The 21,545-nt window shown below is 29.9% G+C and overlaps 1 protein-coding gene across 2 annotated transcripts; it reads left to right on the forward strand.

Moving 5' to 3' along the window:
- The first annotated feature begins 491 nt into the window (after nucleotides 1-491).
- On the forward strand, nucleotides 492-6,515 carry LOC105135597 (probable 28S rRNA (cytosine(4447)-C(5))-methyltransferase). Of its 2 annotated transcripts, none has more exons than XM_011040544.1 (18): nucleotides 492-626; nucleotides 730-1,020; nucleotides 1,104-1,282; nucleotides 1,391-1,454; nucleotides 1,550-1,683; nucleotides 1,804-1,887; nucleotides 1,966-2,040; nucleotides 2,122-2,193; nucleotides 2,274-2,347; nucleotides 2,810-2,862; nucleotides 3,305-3,414; nucleotides 3,665-3,733; nucleotides 3,825-3,899; nucleotides 4,225-4,317; nucleotides 4,407-4,486; nucleotides 4,567-4,666; nucleotides 5,735-5,961; nucleotides 6,162-6,515. In XM_011040544.1, exons 2-18 carry the CDS (start codon nucleotides 735-737, stop codon nucleotides 6,223-6,225), a joined length of 1,839 nt encoding a protein of 612 aa, XP_011038846.1. In that variant the 5' UTR covers nucleotides 492-626; nucleotides 730-734; the 3' UTR covers nucleotides 6,226-6,515. The 2 variants fall into 2 exon arrangements, with proteins under 2 accessions (XP_011038846.1, XP_011038847.1); XM_011040545.1 differs by having other exon boundaries at nucleotides 492-619.
- Nucleotides 6,516-21,545: the final 15,030 nt, after the last annotated feature.

A 21,545-nucleotide genomic window follows, 5' to 3' on the forward strand; every position in this document is an offset into this window, starting at 1 on the left:
TTTTTTTTTTTTCAAATATAAAAAAATTCTTACATGATATGCTTTTGGGCTTGGCCTAGGCTCAAGGCCTTTGTCAGCATTGAAGAAAACCTAAGCCCAAGTAATAAACATGAAGCCCACAAATTTTTATTGATGTAATAATAAAGTGTAGAGTAAATTATAAATCAGTCCTTTTAATTTTACAAATAGTTCTTTTAGTTGAAGAACTAATTAATAAATTTTTTAATCACTGTTGATTAAGTTTCATTTAGCATTATTTTATTTAAAATAATATTTTTCTTACTCATTAATCCTTACAAATTACTTACTTATCTTTTTATTTTTCTATTTTTGGAAACAAACAAAAATAATGAAAAGAGAACACAAAATGGATAAAAGGGATTAATTAATTATTCTCAAGACCATAGGGATTGTGTAATTCATATTACAAAATTATAGGGCCTAATTCACAATTTACTCTAAGTTAAGAAGAGGGGAAAAAAGACAAAACCCACCACTGCTGGGCCCCGGCGTACCGTATTTCTTTCTCTCAAATAAACCCTAAACCCTAGCCAGCCGACTCAAGAAGAAGAAGAAGAAGAAAGAGACGAGCAAAACCCTTTTAGCTTCTCTATCTAACGTACTCAGTTAGTCGATTTCTTTCAGTCTTCTTTTTGGTAGAATCTGTTTCAGTTGTTTTTCTTCAAGTGTCCAGATATAAAAAACCTTTTTTTTCCTTTGCTTTCTCAGCTGTAATGGCACCTGCTGCTAAGATTAACAAGAAAAAGGGCTCAGAAACACAAAGACCACCACCCAAAAAGAAGCAAAAGAACGATCTTCTTACTGAAAAACGCCGCCCGAAGAAGGATGACGTGTTGGGTGATTCTGATACAGATAACCCAGATGAAGAATTAGAACATCGGTTAGAGTTTAGTGAAGATGACGAGCAAGAAGAATCTGCTTCTGGGTCTGATGTTCTTTCTGATGGTGATGATGACCCCCTTGCTGATGATTTTCTACAAGGAGGAAGTGATGATGAAGGTGGGTTTTTGTGTTTTTGTTGTTTTATGTTATGGTTTAGTTCTTCACTGATATATGATATTGGTTTGTTTGTGCTTTTGTAGAGAAAGGTTCAGGTTCTGATTCCGGTTCCGATTCAGAGGAAGATTCTGATGAAGAGGATATTGAGAAGAAGTCAAGAGCTATCGACGAGCAAAGGGCAAGGGAACAAAAAGAAGCCGAGGAGGAAATGAAGCTAAATATTGCTGAAGAATCTGATGAGTTTAGATTACCTACTCAGAAGGTGTGCAGTCTTTGTTTGCGCTTTATTTTCTCTATTATAAAAAAATTTGAACGTGTTTCTGTTTTTGCAACTTTTCTTTTTTAAAAAAAGATTTGCTTTATAATGTAGGAACTTGAAGAGGAAGCCCTCCGCCCCCCTGATATTCAAAGTATCCAAAGGAGGATTAATGAGAGTGAGTATATAGTATTTTCTTCGAGGTTTAACTTTTTTAAGAGTTAATTTGGTTCATTTTTGTGTAATTAATTTTGAAGCTTTGAGTTTGTTTAGTTGTTCGAGTGCTTTCGAATTTAAAAGACTTGAAGCAAGAGGGTGCTTCAAGGAAGGATTACGTTCACCAGCTTAAGATTGATTTATGTAAATACTATGGCTATAATGAATTCCTGATTGGAGCTCTAGTGGAGGTGATTCATCAATCTTTAATTTGTTATATCATCCACTACAGCTATCTTCTGTGTTAAATTTTTTGTTTTAATTGAAATACTGTGGGTTGTGTTATAAATAACATGCATTTTAACTTACAGATGTTTCCTGTTAATGAACTTATGGAGCTTATTGAAGCTTTTGAAAAGCCAAGACCCACATGTCTACGAACCAACACCTTAAAGGTAAAATTAAATTAAGACTCTTTGATCTTATGCTATGTTCTCTAATTTTTCGCTCATTATTTTGGTTTGTGTGCTTAGACACGAAGACGGGATTTAGCCAATGTGCTTTTAAACAGAGGAGTAAACCTTGATCCTTTAAGCAAGTGGTCTAAGGTATCACTGTTTTCTCTGTCTATTTCATCATGTATTCTTTGTTAATGCAAATATCCAAAGACCTCTGAAATTTTCTTGTAGGTTGGACTAGTTGTGTATGATTCGCAAGTACCAATTGGTGCCACTCCTGAATATATGGCTGGTCACTATATGGTAAGCTTTTTCCTAGTTCATCATGTTGTACGACTATGTAAAATTTCTATGGTGTATTTAGTCTTCAGCACTCTGTTCAGCTCCAAAGTGCAAGCTCGTTCATGCCTGTGATGGCCCTTGCACCTCAAGAAAAGGAACGGATTGTTGATATGGCGTAAGTACTGCTGGTTCTTTTCCTATGTATAATATAATTATGTGCTAGCTTTCCTGTCACTATGTGATGCCTTGATCTTCTGCGAGTTTATGGTTTAAGAATATTTCATTAGTCACTCATACTAATGATGAGCTGATATTAATCATGAAAGTATCATCATATAACTTTCTTGTAGTGTTATGTTAACTAAGTGGTCATCATATCACAATGACATTACTGAGACTTGTCAGTTTGCTTAATTATTAGACAGCGAGTTATCTCAATCAGGCCATTATCAACAAAGAAATATAGTTCATAAATACCCCCCTCCCTCCCCCAAAAAGTAAAAGAATCCAGAACAAAAATAAGAGAGATATTATTGTGCTTTTCACTTGGTAACAGTATATCCATGCTCCAACATAACCTGGTGGTAAGATTAGGATAAGTTATCTTTGTTTGATAAACTATTTATGCATGTCACAGGGCTGCACCTGGTGGTAAAACAACATACATCGCTGCCTTGATGAAAAATAGTGGTAAGTGGAAATTTTGTTTGATTCTTTATCTTCTTTTATTTTATGCAACATTCCAAGGAAAAAAAAATTGTCAATTGAAGAGTCCTGCAACTACATGATTCACTCCACAACTATTGTACTCAATGAAGTAAACCTTTGAGTTTTGATGTAATTTTATTGCTTTCTTTTCATAATTTGCATCAGAGAGATGCAACGGGTAGTTGGTTGCTTGGTTTCCATGTCAATAGAAATTCTATGTTTCTATTTAAGATATCATCTGTTAAGCCAGCATAATTGTTATGCTATGGACTAGGCCTTTCATGTGTTGGTTTAATCCTTTTTTCTCTCTTAAACATTGTTCAAATAAAATGATTGCAGAATGTTATTATCAGACAACATTACCACATAATGTACCATTTGCTCTTCTATGATTTGAATTGTCTCCATTTTTAAATGTCACCAGGAATAATTTATGCAAATGAGATAAAGGCCCAAAGACTTAGGTCTCTCACTGCAAATTTGCATCGCATGGGGGTGACAAACACCATAGTTTGTAACTATGATGGAAGGGAGGTTAGTGTCTTGTTGGAGTTCTTAACAATTGGACCTTTTTTCTTGTTGATAGCTGGGTGGTTTTTCCATCTGTAATTCTGGTTGAAGGGAGTTGCCTTGTAAATTGATGCTACGTTTCATATGGCAATAGACATGTGAAATGCTAAACATATATTTTATTTTAATAAATAGAATCGAACTTCTAAGTATTCTTTTTTGGTTTGGTTACATGTTTTATGCCTTTCTTTTATTTTTTGTTTTTCAATCACAGCTTCCCAAGACTTTAGGTCTCAACACTGTAGACAGAGTGTTGTTAGATGCCCCTTGCAGTGGGACTGGGGTAAGCAACTTGCAGAATTCACCCAAATATTGGCTTCGTTTCTTGGTTTGCTTTACAAATGAAACTGCATGGTTATACTTATTTTTTTTAGGTTATATCTAAAGACGAGTCTGTTAAAATTTCTAAAAGCTCTGAAGACATAGAGCAATGTGCCCATTTACAGAAGGTATGTCCAGTTCGGCCTTTATGATGTATTTAGGAATAACTGGGTCTTCAAAGTTTTAACCAATAAGGTTACAGGGAAATAGAGGTGGTTGCGCTCTCATCCTATCCCCTTATTTCTACAATTAGAATTGGGATTATGCAACATCAAATGGTTGGGGTTGAAAGACAAGTTAACACTCTTTTTTCTCCAAAAGTTGTGGAATCAACCACAGCATTGAAGCTTGCAATATTTTGTAAACTGGTTCACATAAAAGTGTCATTCTTATGCTGTTATTTGTTCTTCAATCAAATTCATTTTCTGAAACATTTTTATCCTTTTTCTTTAGCAATTGGTACTTGCTGCGATTGACATGGTTGATGCAAGTTCAAAATCTGGCGGATACATTGTTTACTCCACATGTTCCATAATGGTTGCTGAGGTTTGTTCATGAGCTTAAACAGTGTGAATCCATGTTACTTTTACTGTTTGCCATGCTTTCCTTTTGCCACTCTTCATTTTCTCTTTCAGAATGAAGCAGTTGTTGACTATGCACTCAAGAAGAGAAATGTTAAACTCGTGCCATGTGGACTTGACTTCGGGCGTCCAGGGTAATGCTGTTGTTTTCACACGGACTATCACTCGTGAACTTTTCTCCCATGGGTAACAACATTGCTTCTCATCTTCATAGGTTTGTCCGCTTTAGGCAGCACCGTTTTCACCCATCCTTGGAAAAGACAAGACGTTTCTACCCTCATGTTCATAACATGGATGGATTTTTTGTTGCAAAGGTATATCTTGAACTGGGAAATATTGATGTTTGATTTTGAAAATGCACAGAAGCTTCACTGACTTTATTTTCTTGAACTCTTTTCTTTTTCTTGCAAAAGCAATTGGATATATTTTATGTTTTTCCTTCATTCATGTATCTCAGAAGCTTATATACTTGTACATCCACTAAAGTATTTGCTTGATAAGTTGATATACTAGCTGTTCTAACTTCTAGGCAGCTAATTTTCTCAAGAGGATTGAACCTCTTCTTTCCTAGAAGTCACCAAAAAATCTAAGGCTGAAACATCTAGGTTGCACTTTCCAGATATCATCTTTATGTTACTGCATTCCATGAAGGGCATGCGATCATGGCGTCAATAGCTGTTTAGGTGGGATTGCTAATGATGCAGAACACCAAGGGCTGCCTTGGCATTTTGAACAAGCTCATTAATATTGAGTACATATACCTGTAATGAACCAGGCCACTAGTGTCTTGTTCAAGATTTTTATCAGGGTTTGTAAAGATTCCTTACATATTTTTTCCAAATGAAATTGATTCCCCAATAGGATATTGGGACAGGGTGGGAGCATGATGATGCCCACCCCTGGTACTCCTCAACCATGATCATATTTATTCTACTTATAGTAAACTTCTTAGGCAGCTGATTTTTTTCAAATAAAAAGATTAATTGGTGAATTGATGCTGTGGCAATTATATTGAGTAATAGAATGCTTAATTGAGAAATACTTATTTTGATTTCATGCGGGAATTTTTTTCACATTATATTGTTATAGTGTATCCTCGTAACTGTCCTAAAATAGATTCTGTTGATTGGAAATGCTGCCTCGGCCCAGACCTGGTGCAGGTTCACCAAAGATTGATATGGGTTTTTTTTTTTTTTTTTTGGGGGGGGGGGTGCTTGTTTTTGTTCATATTTTGAATTATAGATCAAATAGTCTCAGGCACAATGTTTTTATTTGTTATAGGTTTTCTGGTTTATGGATCCTCTACCCTACCTACAATCTTGTGATCATAGGTGCTACTATAGTTTTAGAAAACTTTCACATTACCACTCTGCTTTTTGCAGTTGAAGAAATTGAGTAACTCAATACCCACTGCTGGGACGGAACCGTCAGAATCTGTGGAGCAAGCCTCTGGACTGAATGAGAGTGACAAGGAAAAGAGAACTTCCACAGAAAAGGGTAAGAGCTTAACAAATGGCTTTCCTAATGATGGGACTCCAGAGAATCCATCCAGTGCTAAACGGGGAATGAAACGAAAAATTCCATCTAGAGAGGAAATTTCAAAATCCAGGTAATATGTCCCTCTTTATTCTTAACTAGCTTTTCATCCACTTGAAAGCTGCAAATATGTCTGTCAGAAATGTGGTCAGCTTTACTGAATAAAGATTCAATGTATTCAACTCTGAAATGAATAATGTGGATGAGTCATGATTTTTTTAACGTGAAACATTTTTTCTGTAATTGGAAACTAATATCTTTAGCATACTGCAGGGAGGAGAAAAGAGCAGCTTATAGAGAGGCTAATCGGAATGCTGCCAAGAAGAGTAGGAAGTGAGGAATGACGTCTACAATTCTAGCCTTGTACGACGTGGTGAAGTCATAATTGTCTGCTGATCAAGTTATCCGGAGCAAAATGTCTGGCTTTAGTTATTTGTATACTTTTTAGTCAAGTTGGGGTTGCCCTTTGTGGACTGCAAGTCCAGAAAATTTTGTTGGTTACACAACTGGTTCAACTGTTGCTGTTATTACTATAAACACAATCAATGGGCTATTAATATGTCCAATGCATTTCAGTCGAGATTTTGCAAACAATCATAAACAAGTTATTTAAGCATGTTCCTGCTGTATCTTATGTCCCTTTTTCCAGGAATAGCTGTAGTAGATCTGTGTCCTGCGTCTGTTGTCTGTCCACAGTTTTTGACAAGGAAAATGGTATTGTGACAGAACAACCCAGAATACGGACATGTTACCCAAAAACGCTGAATTACCTTTCGATACAGGAAGTTTATGATTGTGATTAGGTCCTAAACCATGAGCTCAGAATATGTAATGTTGGATGCATATCTATCAATATCCAAATTGTTTTGGGCTCTGTTGTGCATTCCTCAACTAAGATGGCTTCAAATTAATCTTGATTTCAGAGAATATTTTTTGAAGTATTTTTATAATGAAAATTATAAGCTTATCTGATAATAATAAATATTTTAAGTTAGTAATTACAATATTATCACAAGCTTATTGTTATTGACCTACTTGACATAAATATTTTGAAGATTTTACAAACTTTGGTTAAATTGCAAAGCAATTCTTAATGTTGTTTTATTGAGTTTTATATATTAATGATGTTACTTGTATCATTCTTTAAACAGAAAAGTTAAATATAATTTTTAGTAATTATCTATTATTTTATTCAAGATACATAATTAAGAGGGCTTCAAATTAACCTTGACCTAAGAGAATATTTTTTGGGGTATTTTTGTAATGAAAATTATAAGCTTATCCAATTATAATAAAAATTTTAAGTCTATAATTACAATATTATCACAAGTCTATTGTTATTGACCTACTTGATATAAATATTTTGAAGATTATGCAAACTTTGGTTGAATTGCAAAGCAATTCTTGATGTTGTTTTATTGAGTTTTGTGTATTAATGATGTTACTTGTATTATTCTTTAAACATAAAAATTTAATATAATTTTCAGTAACTACCTATTATTTTATTCAAGATAATTTCTGATAATTAATTAATTATTTTATTTAAAATAATTTATAATGACTACCCATTTACCCTATTTTATTCATTATTTTAAGGATTTTAAACCATATGAACTCTTTATACCTTTCTTTCACCATCCACGTTTAAGTCCGTGATGTTTTTCTTAGTCTAGATTTTTTGATTGATTTCAGTGTATAATACTTATTTTCCTCCTAAACAATGTATTAATGACTAAATTGTTTTTCAAATTAAGAATTAATGAGCAACTTAAAAACTTTAACACCTTCATATTTTAAAGCTCTCCTTTTCAAAGTTTGAGCTATCAAATAAGTTAGTAACTTCTTAATAGTAGTGTGAAATGCTTTAAAGTTTCATTCTTTTATTAGTCTATTTGTTGGGAGAGACTTTTCTCTTCATTCTAGGCTTTTTGTTTAGCAAAGGCTTTTTTAAAATGTCACAAATCTCACCCTCAATTTCTTCATAAAAAACATGTATCTCTCTTAAAGTATTTTATTGGCTTCTTCCACCTTTCGTTTAAAAAGTGTATATATTTCTTCTACACTTATAAACCTGCATTTTTTTTCTTCATTTTGTATTGCTACTTCTATAAGGATTAATTCTCTATTATATTTTTCAATAGGGACATCCACCATTTGTTTTCTCTTTCTTCTAAATTTTCTTGTAATTTTGATCTTTTTGGTGTCATAGTTTCAAAGAACAAATATTATACTCTTATTGATGTATAATTGAGGTCACCTATTATTTCAATTTTTTCTTTGCATGTCTCAACTAAGAGGACTTTGAATTAATTATGGAGTTATTCTTAATATGTGAGAACATGTTTTTATATTTTTTGGTTCTTTTACTAATGAAAATTACAAGTTTACTGAATTACAATGACAACAACAAGCTTGTTGTTACAAGCCCACTGTTATTAGCCGACAATTACATGCTTATTTGATAAACAAGTTTTAAAGATCCTATGAACTTGTTGAATTACAAATCAATTTTTGTTGTTGTTTTCTTGAGTTGTTATGTATTGATGATGTATCTCATCAATAATTATTCATTCATGCTATTCAAGCAATTTAAGATAACTTTTAGTAACTACTCACTCATCCTATTACCTTCATTGTTTCAAGGATATTATACTTTGAAGACTTTATATTTTTTTTATCACCCACAATTAAGTTTAGATTTTATCAAGTTTGGTCTGCAATTATAATTGACATGTTTTTTTATGATCCAAACTTAGAAACTCTCTGGTCAATTTAGTGTATAACACATATCTTTATAAAATAATAGCATTCCATAAATAGTGCAAATAGCCTTATGATAAAAGTTTTCTTTTGACTCGTGAAACTCTTTATTTACTAACTATATTATATATGGCATGTAAACTTATAAAGTGAAATGGGTCTTTTATGTCTAGTGTAAATATAAAAAATACATGATTAATGAAACATTGATGAAGCTTTTTGAAGAAATAGAAAAATAATTAAATAAAAAAACTTTAAATCAAGATTCCTTTAAAATATATTTATTTTTTATTATTTTCATTTTAAAAAATAAGAATTTGTATTGTGAGCTTTAATTTGAAGTGTATATTGAGTTTTTTTTCCCTTAGAAGTAAAACTATAAAAACTACAATGAAATTGTATCTATACTACATCAATCATTATTAAAAATATTTAATTTTTTTTAAGAGTTTATGATAATACAATAGTTGAATTATATGTTAGATGTACCTTTATTGGTTTCAATAAAACTCTTTACTAACATCACTCGAAGCTTAAGGCTGATGAGAATTTGTTTTATTAACAATATGGCTATTTAAACAAAAACTTAAAACAATTACAATAAATATATGTAAAAACTCAAATGATTTATAAAAAACATAAAACTCCCTTTTTGTTATTCATTTGTTTCATTTAATTTTAAAGTGAACATGTTTTTTTATATCAGAAACATCTTTTTACAAGTAAAAACTTATATTTTGTGAAGTTATTTTAAACAAAGAAAAAAAATTAATGTTTTGATTATTTTTATGTAACTATGTTAAAAAATATAAAAAATAATTAATTAAATAAAAAAATATACAAACATAAAAAAATTGTCATTGAATATTCATCTTTAGTTCATTTGAAAACTTATACTTATTAGTTTCATATACAATTATTAAAAGAAAAAACACAAATGTCATTATAAAGCTAAAATCTTATTTAAAAAGCATGGCATAATATAGTATTTTTAAAAATAATATTTATAATTATTTATTAAAATATGATTTTATTGAAAGAGGGCCTAGAGAATCATGCCTAAAATTTTTTGGTATCAAACAATGCATTGTCTATCATAGTAAATACCAAATTGTTTCGAATAGTTTCTAGTCATTGTTGTGTTAGCCCTTAAATCTTTAATCACTTATGGTTTATTAATTTTGATGATAACAAAAATTAATGTATTTAAAATGCTTGTTAGAGTTTTTAATAGTGTAGAGAAATCTACATGTTAATTTGAATCTATTTGGACTCTTTAGATGCTATATAGACTTGAAAATACCTAAAATCATTTAATATAATAAAGTTTATGGAATTTAAGTTAACATCATAAAAATAAATTTTATCCAAAAGTATTTTTATTGTGAAAATTCATCGTCAAAAAATGCTTTCATTGTCAAAATAAATTCACAATGAAAAATGCCTAATTAAATATATATTTTTTATCATATGTCTTGGTGTTGTCACAAAAATTCTTAGAAATCATATATTTTAGTAAAATGCAAGAGCATCTTGTAATTACTATGTTATTTTTATAAGATGACAAACTTATAATTTTAAAGAAGTATCAATCCCAAATTGTTTAATCACATTATCTCCCTTGTTCTTGTAACAATTATCTTTCTCAAAATATACAGAGGCTAAATGTTCCAAAATTGAAAGAACACAAAAAAATAAATAATTTTTTTATGTATCATTTTAATTGTGTGAGTTACAACTAAATGAGTAAAATTTCCCCTATAAATACTCTTTTGATTTTATAAGAAAACCCTCTCATACACTTTATAACAATTAACAAGCTTACAATTCTATTTGATGCTTTAAATTTTCTCATTCCAAAAAGTTTTGATTATTCTATTATTCTCTTGGAAAAACTTTGAATCTTAATTGCGTGAAAATTCTTAATTCATCTTTTTGAGTTGGATTAAATTTTTATAAAAATTTAAGCTTAATCTTTGTAATATTCTTTTGTGTAAGAGATAATTATCCTCCCGTGAGAGGTAAACTATTTGTGAAAGTATAAATGACATTTCAATTATTATTTGGTTATGGGCCAAAAAGAGATTTTAATCTTTTCTTTGAAAAACATTATTGAGATAGGTTTGATTCTTAGCATACAAAATGATTGAGTTTAATCTTGAACCCATAAAAGATTATTGTACAGGGTTTGATCATAAGCTTGTAAAAGAATTAGGTTTAGTTTTGAATCTGCGACTAAGCCTATAAAAGGATTGGGTTTAATATTGAACCCATAAAAAAAAATTATGAAAAGTTTGATTTTAAGTTTGTGAAATGATTGGGTTTAATATTGAACCTAAAATAAATATTATATAATCAAAAAGGTTTCGTTTGTTAAAAGATCAAGTTTGATAATGAATACTTGAACGAAGATTAAAGATTGAAGTAGGAGATTGTTTGAATCACTATAAAAATTGACGTATTTAGAACTTTTACCTTCTTTTCATGGCTTAGATTTAAAAAATTCATACTTGTATTTAAGGGAATTTGAAGAGATTTGTAACATCTATAATAACTCAAATTGTAGCATGAACACCATCAAATTAAAGCTTTTTTCTTTTTTATTAAAAGATAAAGTTAAAACATGACTATAAAATTTGAGACCAGGATCCATTCGTACTTGGGATGAAATGCAACAACAATTTTTAAAGAAATTTTTTCCATCTCATAGAACAAAATTTTTTAAAAAACAAATCATCACTTTCACTTAAAAACCAGGAGAAACATCTTACCAATGTTGGGATAGATATCGAAACTTGCTTAATACTTGCCCTCATCATGGTTTTGAAACATGGAGATTAGTTTCACATTTTTATGGAGGCTTAACACCTAAAGATAGGAAAGTGGTTGAATTAATATGCAATGGAACTTTTGAAGATAAACCATAATGAAGCAATGGAGTACCTAAACTTGCTAGCTGAAAATGCTCAAAATTGGGACACTACAGGCACGTATGAGACTCCAAGTAAAATCCAACCTCACACATCTAATGAAGGTATGTATAATCTTAGGAAAGATCATGACCATCAAGCCAAGTTTGCATCTTTAGCTAAAAAATTCGAGGCACTAGAATTGAAAAGGAGTGGTCAATTAAAATATGTTCAAGACATGGCATAAACTTCACAACCATAGTTTTAAGCACACCATAATTTTCAAAATTCTCATGGATATGCACTTCTTTATGCTCCATCTCCTAGAAGAAATTTTGAGGAAACTTTGTATGCATTTATTGAAAAGCAAAAGACAATCAACACCCAACTTGCTCAAAGCATAACACATTTTAAAGATACTCTTGCAAAATACACATCTGCTCTCAGTTTTTAAGAAAATGGTAAGTTTCTATCTCAACTACAGTAAAATTCCAAGAGGCAATACAATACAAATGCAAGTAGTTTTGGAAGTCAAAGATGGATCAAGTCAAATCAGTCATCACTCTTCGCAGTGGTAAGGTTATTGAAAAACCTATTTTTGAACCTTGTGAGAAAGATGATGAGTCAGTCTCTAATGATAAGGAAGGGGTTGAATCTTAATATTACAAGGAAAAGACTGATTCCTCACCAGTACTTTCATTTTCTCATATCATGACCGAACAAGGAAAAGTTAATCACGATTGTGAAATCTTTGAGACTTTTAAACAGGAAGAAATTAGGGATGAAAAAAGCACCGAAAATATTTTCGCGGATCATTTTTCAAAATTGGCAATAGATTTAACATCCGACATCACACCGATCAATGATTACTTACCTGCTGAATCTTTACTTTCTCTTAGTTCAGTGCCTTGGTTTGCTAAAAATTTAAATTTTCTTGCTTCAGGATTTTTGCCAACTGATTTGAATAACCAAGACAAAAGAAAGTTTTTGAGCGACGTGCAAAACTTTTATTAGGATGACCCTTACTTATTCAAATATTATCCTAATCAAATATTTCAAAGTTGCGTTTCTGACAATGAGGAAGGTAGTGTCATTAAATTTTATCACTATGAAGCATGTGAGAGTCATTTCTGAAAAAAAAAAAAACAATTGTAAAAATCTTATAAAGTGTATTTTATTGGCCTACCATGTTCAAGGATTCACATCTATTCTGCAAAACCTGTAAAAATTGTTAAAAAATGGGATTTATTTCAAAATACAGAGGTTTCTGACAATGAGGAAGGTAGTGTCATTAAATTTTATCACTATGAAGCATGTGAGAGTCATTTCTGAAAAAAAAAAAAACAATTGTAAAAATCTTATAAAGTGTATTTTATTGGCCTACCATGTTCAAGGATTCACATCTATTCTGCAAAACCTGTAAAAATTGTTAAAAAATGGGATTTATTTCAAAATACAGAGAGTCTTTAGATAATCTTCTATTGACTCTTAAGTCTCATCATAGTAGAGATGTGCATTGTGCATTTCATGATTTATGACCCCATTTTCATAAAGAAGATGCTTGATATAGTATTGGGAATCTGACTAAAAAAGATCATGTTTGCTAGTTTTTAAGAAAACTGGATGGGAAGCCTATCCCTGACCTATAGAGGGCATTGAAGCCGTTCTTGGACGAACAACTAAGGGAAGATATGAGTCACAATCACAAATACCTGTACATATACATGTTTTTTCAAAAATAAATAAATAAATAAATAAAAAGAGAGACTATATGAGACTCCAACTAGCCTACACATAGGTGGCATGATTGCCTTTTTAATTTCTCATCTATAAAATCCTTTTTTCCTTCCTTTCATTTCTACTCAACCCATACATTCAACAAATATAGAAATGGCAAGTTCCTCAGGTCCTCACATAAGAAATTTGTATTTTGGTAGATTTAGTCCTGGGAAAGAAAATGAGTTTTTAGAATCAGCAAATCATCTTGATCAGATGCTACCTAAGAGAAAGATTCATTTAGTGTATGGGGGAGGCAGTCTTGGGTTAATGGGAGGTGTGTCAATAGCTGTATTTTTAGGAGGTAGTCAAGTTTTGGGGGTCGTCTCCAAAGTTTAATCACAAGGGGATGTCATTGGAAAAATAATTAGAGAGGAACTACAGGTCTTCACAATATCTACTCGAATGAATGCAATGTTTAACCATGCTGATGTCTTTATTGCTTTGTCAGGTGGTCTAGGCACTTTGGAAGAGATCTTTTATATTTCCTCCTCGGCCCAACTGCATATTCATTATAAACCCATAGGCCTATTAAATGTTAATGGTTATTATGATAAGTTGTTGTCATTTCCTGATCATGCTGTGGAACAGGAATTTCTAACATCTTCGGCATGACAAATCATAATCTCTGCTGCTACTGCTGAACAATTGATTAACCAACTACCATCTTTCATTCCTATAATTGATCCCTCCATGAATCACATAAATTGGTCATCTAAAAAAGCCTTAAAAAGTTTAGATCGAATTTGAGTCTTCATTTATGAATCTTTATGTCTTTTTTATTATTATTATGTTTTATTGTTTCTTATATTTGTTTAATTGTGTTTCAGGTTTGTCAATGCTTGCTATTTCAGGTGATATCTTTTATACTCTGTCTTTCTAAATTAAAACATTGAGGATAATGTCTCGTTTTGGTTGGAGGAGAGGGTAGTAGTTGACAAAAAAATAATAATTTGTTTTTCATATCATAAAGCATGTGCATAATTGTTGTTACTAGGATGGAAGAGTAAAGGAGCTCTTTTGTTAAAGTGACTCTTGAGACGCATCTTAGTAACCATTCTTAACAAGGTCTATTATAATACTTCCTGAAATATTCAGGTTTACAAACTCTCATATTGTTACCACTTAATTCTGCTCATATACTTATTTAACATATATTCTTAAACCTTAATTTACACACACACACTTTAACATATGATTGTGGGTTGCATATTGGATTATTACATTATTTATGTTCTTTTGTTAAAGGTAACAACTAAGGGAAAGGGATTGTATATAATTAAAAAAAAAACATGAAAAAAAAAAAAAAAAAAAAAAAAAAAAAAAAAAAAAAAAAAAAAAAAAAAAAGAAAAAAAGAAAAAAAAAATGATGATAATAAAAATGTAGATAAGTTTGATTTCGTAGCCTCCCTAACCTAAGCAATTAAGCCCGAAGGGGTGTTTTAACACCTAATACCCTAAAGTCAACTGACTTGGGAGCTATTGGCCCAACGCTTGTTACATGGGTTGAGGAGAAAAGCTTAAGGGAATCAAACGTAGGAGTTATTGGCCAAAAGCTTGTTCCATAGGTTAAAGATATATTGTGTGTTAAGTTACATGTATATATATTTTTTTAAAAAAAAAATCTCAACCCAAGAAAGTTAATCTTAAACATTAGAACAAAAATTTTGTTCTCTTCCAAGAAAAGCCCCATAATTATGTGTTGATACATTGAGCACAAAAGAAAGGTTTATTAATATCTTGTTAAGTGGTATTGAGCAGATATATAAATTTAATGAGAGTTTGTTTATCTGGATAGACTAATGGAAGTTAAATGATGAATACCTTGCTTTGTGAAATTTGCAAATAATTTGTAAATTGTTTTTCTATTCTAACACTTTGATTACTAGGGACTAGTAATAAGCTGGTTGGGGGGGTGTGATTAGTACTTAAAAGTGCATTTTTATCAAGGTTTTATATCATCATTTTGCACTTGAAGTATCAATAACTCCTTAACTAAAGCATGTTTTATACTAACATATCTAATAATATAAGATATCTTTAATTTATGATAAATGTTCATTTTAAATGCAAGTCTATCACATAAATAAAAGGATTGATTGATAAGTTTAAAAACTAAAATTGAAAGGACAAAAAGATGGCCACACTCAGAAAAGAGATGTCGGTGCAGTCTAAAGCGGAGCATTATTCGATAATTGTCGCTCAGTTTCACCAAAATTCTTTTCTCTTATTTCTCTATCTCATTACCCTTATTTTTGTAATCTTTTAATTACATTCTCCTTTTGATGCAGTTGAGCTTCTGAAAATTAAAAGTTATGAATATTTTAGTAAGAATATGGCATAATGAGATGGAAATATAACACTTACATGTTATGTGAATGGTTTAACATATCCTTGAATAGCATGTGTAGAAGTTTTTATATAAGTGAGCATCCAGTCATATGCAGAAGGATTCTTTCTTTCATCCTTTTGACTATGAAAATCTTCACTGCAAGGGGAAAGAAAGAGAGGAAAAAGAAAAACAGAGTAGAGGAGTAAAGAGAAAGAGAAGAAAGAAAACAAATTAAGGTGAGAAGAAAATAAAAGAAAGAAAACAAAAGGAATAAGAAGAAGGCATTCGTTTTGGGCATTTTCTTTTCTATTTTGACAATAAAATTGTGTTACTTATCCCTTTTTTTTTCTACTATGGTTCAAAGCCTAGAAGGTTTGCGTATTCTTTGTTTTTACCTCTCATTGTAAGGGACCATAAGCCTCATAGGTCTTCATCATCCATACACTCCTTGTTTGGCTGTTTTAATGTCCTAGAATGTTGCATAGGAGAGTTTTCTTCTAAACATAACTTCGTTTAGAGGAGAATATAAAAGCACGACAGCATTTCCTTTATAGGGTTTGGTTTTTTTAGGCAAGCACTGTTGATCACATTTTTCCTTTCCTATTCTTTCAAGGTGGTTTAATTGGTCATTTCATCTTTTGTTTATCTAGTTCAGTCATTAATATACGGGGTATAGAGGCAAACTTCCCAGGTTTCTTTTCTCTTACATGAAACTAGCATGGCAACATCAAAAATTAGGAAAAAAAGATAGGCATGAGACATGGTTTTTGTTTCTGTTATAAGGCTTTTAGTTCAACGTTTTTTTTTTTTTGTGCATGAGGACTTATGCTTTTGCTTTTCTTTTGAGAATAATGGGCAAACTTATATTCAGGCTTCAAGTTTAAGTTGTTATATCAGGTCTTGATTGTTTGATTTGAATCGTTGTAAGCTTCCTGTAAATTTTGGAATATATATACGTACTTCTTGTTTCTTTAATTGTGATACTTGGTTTAATTGTGTTGTTTATGTTTCAACAAAACATTAAAAAAAAAAAAATTATATGTTGCATACGATCAATACCCTAACATATTTTTGAATATTTAAAAAAAAATTCAAAGTTTAAAAGAAAATATGTTTTAGAATGGATTTTTTAAATAAAAAATTATTTTCTTATATTTTGGATTTTACAATATGTTTGTAAACTCCAAAGGATTTGGCCAATATTCTAAAAATATAAAAATTTTATTTTTGGGGAATTCATTTTTATTCACCATTAATATTTGGATAAAGAAATCCAAAAAGGTTAATATCCAAAATATTATTGGGAATAATTTGATATTATTTACTATTAATATCCAAAATATTTTTCTAGAAATAACAAGTCATTATCTCTTAATAATATAAGGGCAAAGAGTACCATGAAAAGTAAATGTCCAAAATATTGTTGAAACTAATACAACTTGTTTATTTTTAATATAAAGGCATATTTATACCCAAAATATTATTTAGAACAATTTAATTGCACATCCTTGAAAGAATCCTCAATTATAATTGGAAACATTTTAAATTTTGATTTCATGGTTTATGAATCGTGAAAGTGTGAAATACTAAGGCAAAAATGAACAATTTAATTGCACTTCTTTGAAATAAGTCTCAATTATAATTTGGGACATTTTAAATTTTGATTTTACGGTTTATAGGTCGTGAAAGTATGAAATACTGAAGCAAAAATGGGCTTTTAAAACACCTTGAATTTCCTTATATTTCTAATTTAGTTTTTTTGTTTCTTTTCCTTGCAATTTATGAGTCACGAACACTTGAAATACTAAAAGAAAAAATGAGCTTTTAAACACATTGAATCTCCTTATATTTTCATCTCAGTTGTCTCTTAATTCATAGGTTGCAAATTTATTTCAAATCAAACACAGATTTAAGAGATTTGCATCGGTTTTCCTTGACACTATATAAACATATCTAAAGATATGATCCATATTAGCTAAGAATTCTTTCTTTTAAACTTTGAATCCAAGTCCATTCATTATAGCAAACTCATCCTATAAAAATTGATTAAAGAATGCCAACACTATAGCAATTATAAGGCAAACCAAACACCAAACAACTTACCTTAGGTAAGGCGTACTAGTAGTGCTAAAACCTTCCTTTTATGCAACCATTTCCTTGCTTTAAAATCTCTAAAAACTTGTTAGTGTTCTTAGTGATCATAATAATAGATGGTGACTCCCTTTTTCACAAAACAAAAACCTCAAAATCAATTCCCCTGCTCTGAGAAGGGTTATCACGACGTCGCGCCCTCACGAGGGTGCAACAGATAAATGAATAACCAAGACTATTAAAATGATCAAAACATCCTCATGTGGGAAAGTTGCTCCCTCCATGTCTTCTAATGTAAACATAATAATTTCATGTCATGTTTTCGGAAGGCGGGTAGTAATAAAGACTTACTTCTTATATTATTATTTTTCCCACTTCCACTATCACCTCTTGTCGAGGTTCCACCTACAATAACATTGATCTCTAATAATACTTGATTAGGTTGGCTCGACTTTTCTCCATCTAGGTCAATGCAGGTATCACTCCTTACAAACTGTTAGACATAACTCTTGATTATCAACCGTTTAATCTCATTCTTTAAGGTATAGCATTATTCTATATTATACTCTTTGTCCTAGGAGAACAGGCAATACTTATTAGTGGTAAGTGTATAAGAAGTGGTTTTCATTGGAAGAGAATATTGGACAAATACATTACCTATAATTGTGGTATAGACTTGAATGATAATAGTGTTCAATGAAGTGAAAACCTCTCAAGATATGGCAATCAATCATGAGATGACCTTAAAGATCGAGTTCTAAATAGGGGAACGATTCAACCTAGAAGGACCTTCAAGTTGACTATCCTTATAAAAACAAAAAGGATAGAGAAAGGAGTGTTGGATTTGATAAAACAGGCATGAAGTTGTTTTAGCTCAAATATAGTGTTGAAATTATGGATAAGGAGATCATTATTTTTTAGGAACTGAGGGATGGTGGTGGGAAATAGATAATGGAAGAAGATGAGGAGGAAAAGGAAGAGGACATCATTTCCTTTTCCACTTTTAGTTTATATTTACATATTATTCTTGGACAAATTAGGCAACTAGCATAAAAAAATGAAAAGAAATGGTGAATCAACATAAAAGCAAAACGTTTAGATGAAATAGCACACTTTTTTATGTCATGGTTCTAAATTATGATATTTAATTAATATCGCGATTCAGAAATACAAAATTTGATTAAATATTGTATTTCTAAACAGTAAAATCAATTAAAACTTTATCACAATTTAAAACTGTAACATTTAATCAAATATTTCATTTTAAATCATGATAAAATTTTAATTGATATGATACCATTGTTTACATCAAGAACAATAGTGTTAATATAATGATATAACATAAATATATTGTAAAATATTTTGTAAAAGAAACAAATCAGATTCTAGTCAATTACATATAAAATTCATATTAAATTCAATTAAATTCCTAAGATTTAACATAAAAGCAAACTTCACCAAAATTAAATATAATTCATGAAATGAAATCTAATAGATATTTCATGATTATTTGTATTAAATCAAACTCATATTTATAGAAAATTAAAATAATTCAAAGAAAATATCAAATTCATCAATTTATCATTAATCCTATGCAACGTGTAATTTGTCATAATCTTACTGTATTCATATTCTATTACTTGAAATCATCAAGCATAATTAATTATATTATTAGTTGATTCTAACAATTCATAAAAATCTCTAATTTGACAACTTATCTAGAATTAAATGCAACACATACTAAATTAAAATTAATATAACTTATTTTCATATTCTACTACATCCTATCAACCCTAATTGATGATATTTTAAACTAGTTTATCATTACCTCAACAAACCTTGAATTCTTTGTTCTTCTCATATGCATACAAAATTTAAGTTTTTTTTTTAATTTCATATCTTAAAATTTGATTTTTATACCAATTATGATCCTAATTTTGTTGATTGTTGCTGTTCTTTTCTTATTATGTTTTTAATTGAAATTTTTTATTTATCAAATTTTATCCATATTATTTTGATTACTATGTATTTTATATGAAATAATTTATGAAATTGATTTTTTAATTTTATCCTCTTTTGATTTTTTATATTTGTTAGATTTAGTTTCTATTTTTTTTATTGTTATTTATTTTATTTGAAATAATTTATGCAATTAGATTTTTTTCCAATTTCATCCTCCTTTAATTTTTTATATATGTCACATTTGGTCTTTGTTCTTTTAATAAATTTGAAAAAATTAAAATATTAATAAGTTATTTTTCAATTTATTTTCAATGACATATCCAAATACTGAAAAGTGTTTTTTACATTATTTTCTATTGCATTACTAAACATTGAGAAATAATTTGTTTTCTAAGAACTCATTTTCCATTAAAACCACTTTTAAAAAAAAAACTACTTTCCACCAAATAAATAGGGCTTAACTGTTGAATCGATTTTGTCAAAGTTATCCACAACAAGGCTTTTGCAATAGCTACGTCAAATGTCATTCGACTATATAAGTGGGTCATGTTACATCGTGTGCCTAGTCAAAGTTATTCAACGTAAAAAAAATATATACATGTCTAGGTGGTGATAACCTTAAACAACTTGGGATAATTTAATTAACTCGCTACTTGGGATATAAAAAAACAGGATAACCATGTAAAAAGAAAAGAGGAAAAAACCACAAATCTCAATGTTTAATAATCTAATGTCAAATAATGACATTGAGGAAAAAACATCAAAGAAAAAAATTCAAGTCAATTCAGGTTAACTTAATTAACCTGCTATACGTGAAATGAGAGTGGGATAAGAAATTTAAATTAAAAAATAAAAAACAAAATAAAAGGCCAAAGTTACATTAATATAAAAAATTTGAAAAAGAAATATAACTCCACCTAAGTTAACTTAACTAGCTAAAATCTAGATTAACTTAACTAATTCAAACCTAAGATAACCCAATAGAAGGAAAAGTGGAAAAATTACAAAGTTGAAGAGCCCATAATTTAATGTCAAAGAATAAAAATAAAAAAAAATCAATGAAAAAAAATTCAATGAAAAATCAATTTGTAAAAAAGAAACTAAAAAAAAAATTAAACTTAAACAGGGCTAAAATTCAAAACCAATTACTCAAGTTATGAGACTAAATTAACACATAGAAGACAAACACAAAAAAATAATGAAGCAAAATTTCCAATCTCAAAAAAATTTAGAAAAACAAACAAATAACAATTAAAATAATAAAAATTAAATCTAGTACAAAAACTAAATGAAAAAATAGTTATGAAATAAATTCAAAAATAAAATAAAATAACCAAAGAATAAAAAAATTAGCAATCAAGAAAAAGAAATAAAATTAAATTAAAATATTAAAATTAAAAAAACAAAGAAAATGACAAAAAACCAACAATAAAAAAAAAAAGTCAACCACCATGAATTAAATGTATACTCCACTGTTATCGGCTGAACCACCATGAATTGAACACACGCTCCACATCCATCAAGTATGCCTCCACTATTGCTCATATGATAGTCACTGAAGGTTTACATGGTCGTTAACTTCAGGGCCCGTGGGATTAGTCGTGGTGCGCGTAAGCTGGCCCGGACACCCACGTTGATCAAAAAAAAAAAAAAAAGTATGCCTCCACTAGAGCTTTTGGGTGATTAGTGATTGGCTATTTTTTTCTTGTCAAACGTCGTCATACATATTACCTAAAAAACACGGGCAACATTATACACATGCACCAATAATTTTTTTTATTTTTATGATATTTTTTATTTGTTAAAATACTAATTTGCCTCTCATGC

The sequence above is a fragment of the Populus euphratica genome, unplaced genomic scaffold (genome assembly GCF_000495115.2).
Source record: "Populus euphratica unplaced genomic scaffold, PopEup_1.0 scaffold47.1, whole genome shotgun sequence".
In the NCBI taxonomy this organism is placed as follows: domain Eukaryota; kingdom Viridiplantae; phylum Streptophyta; class Magnoliopsida; order Malpighiales; family Salicaceae; genus Populus; species Populus euphratica.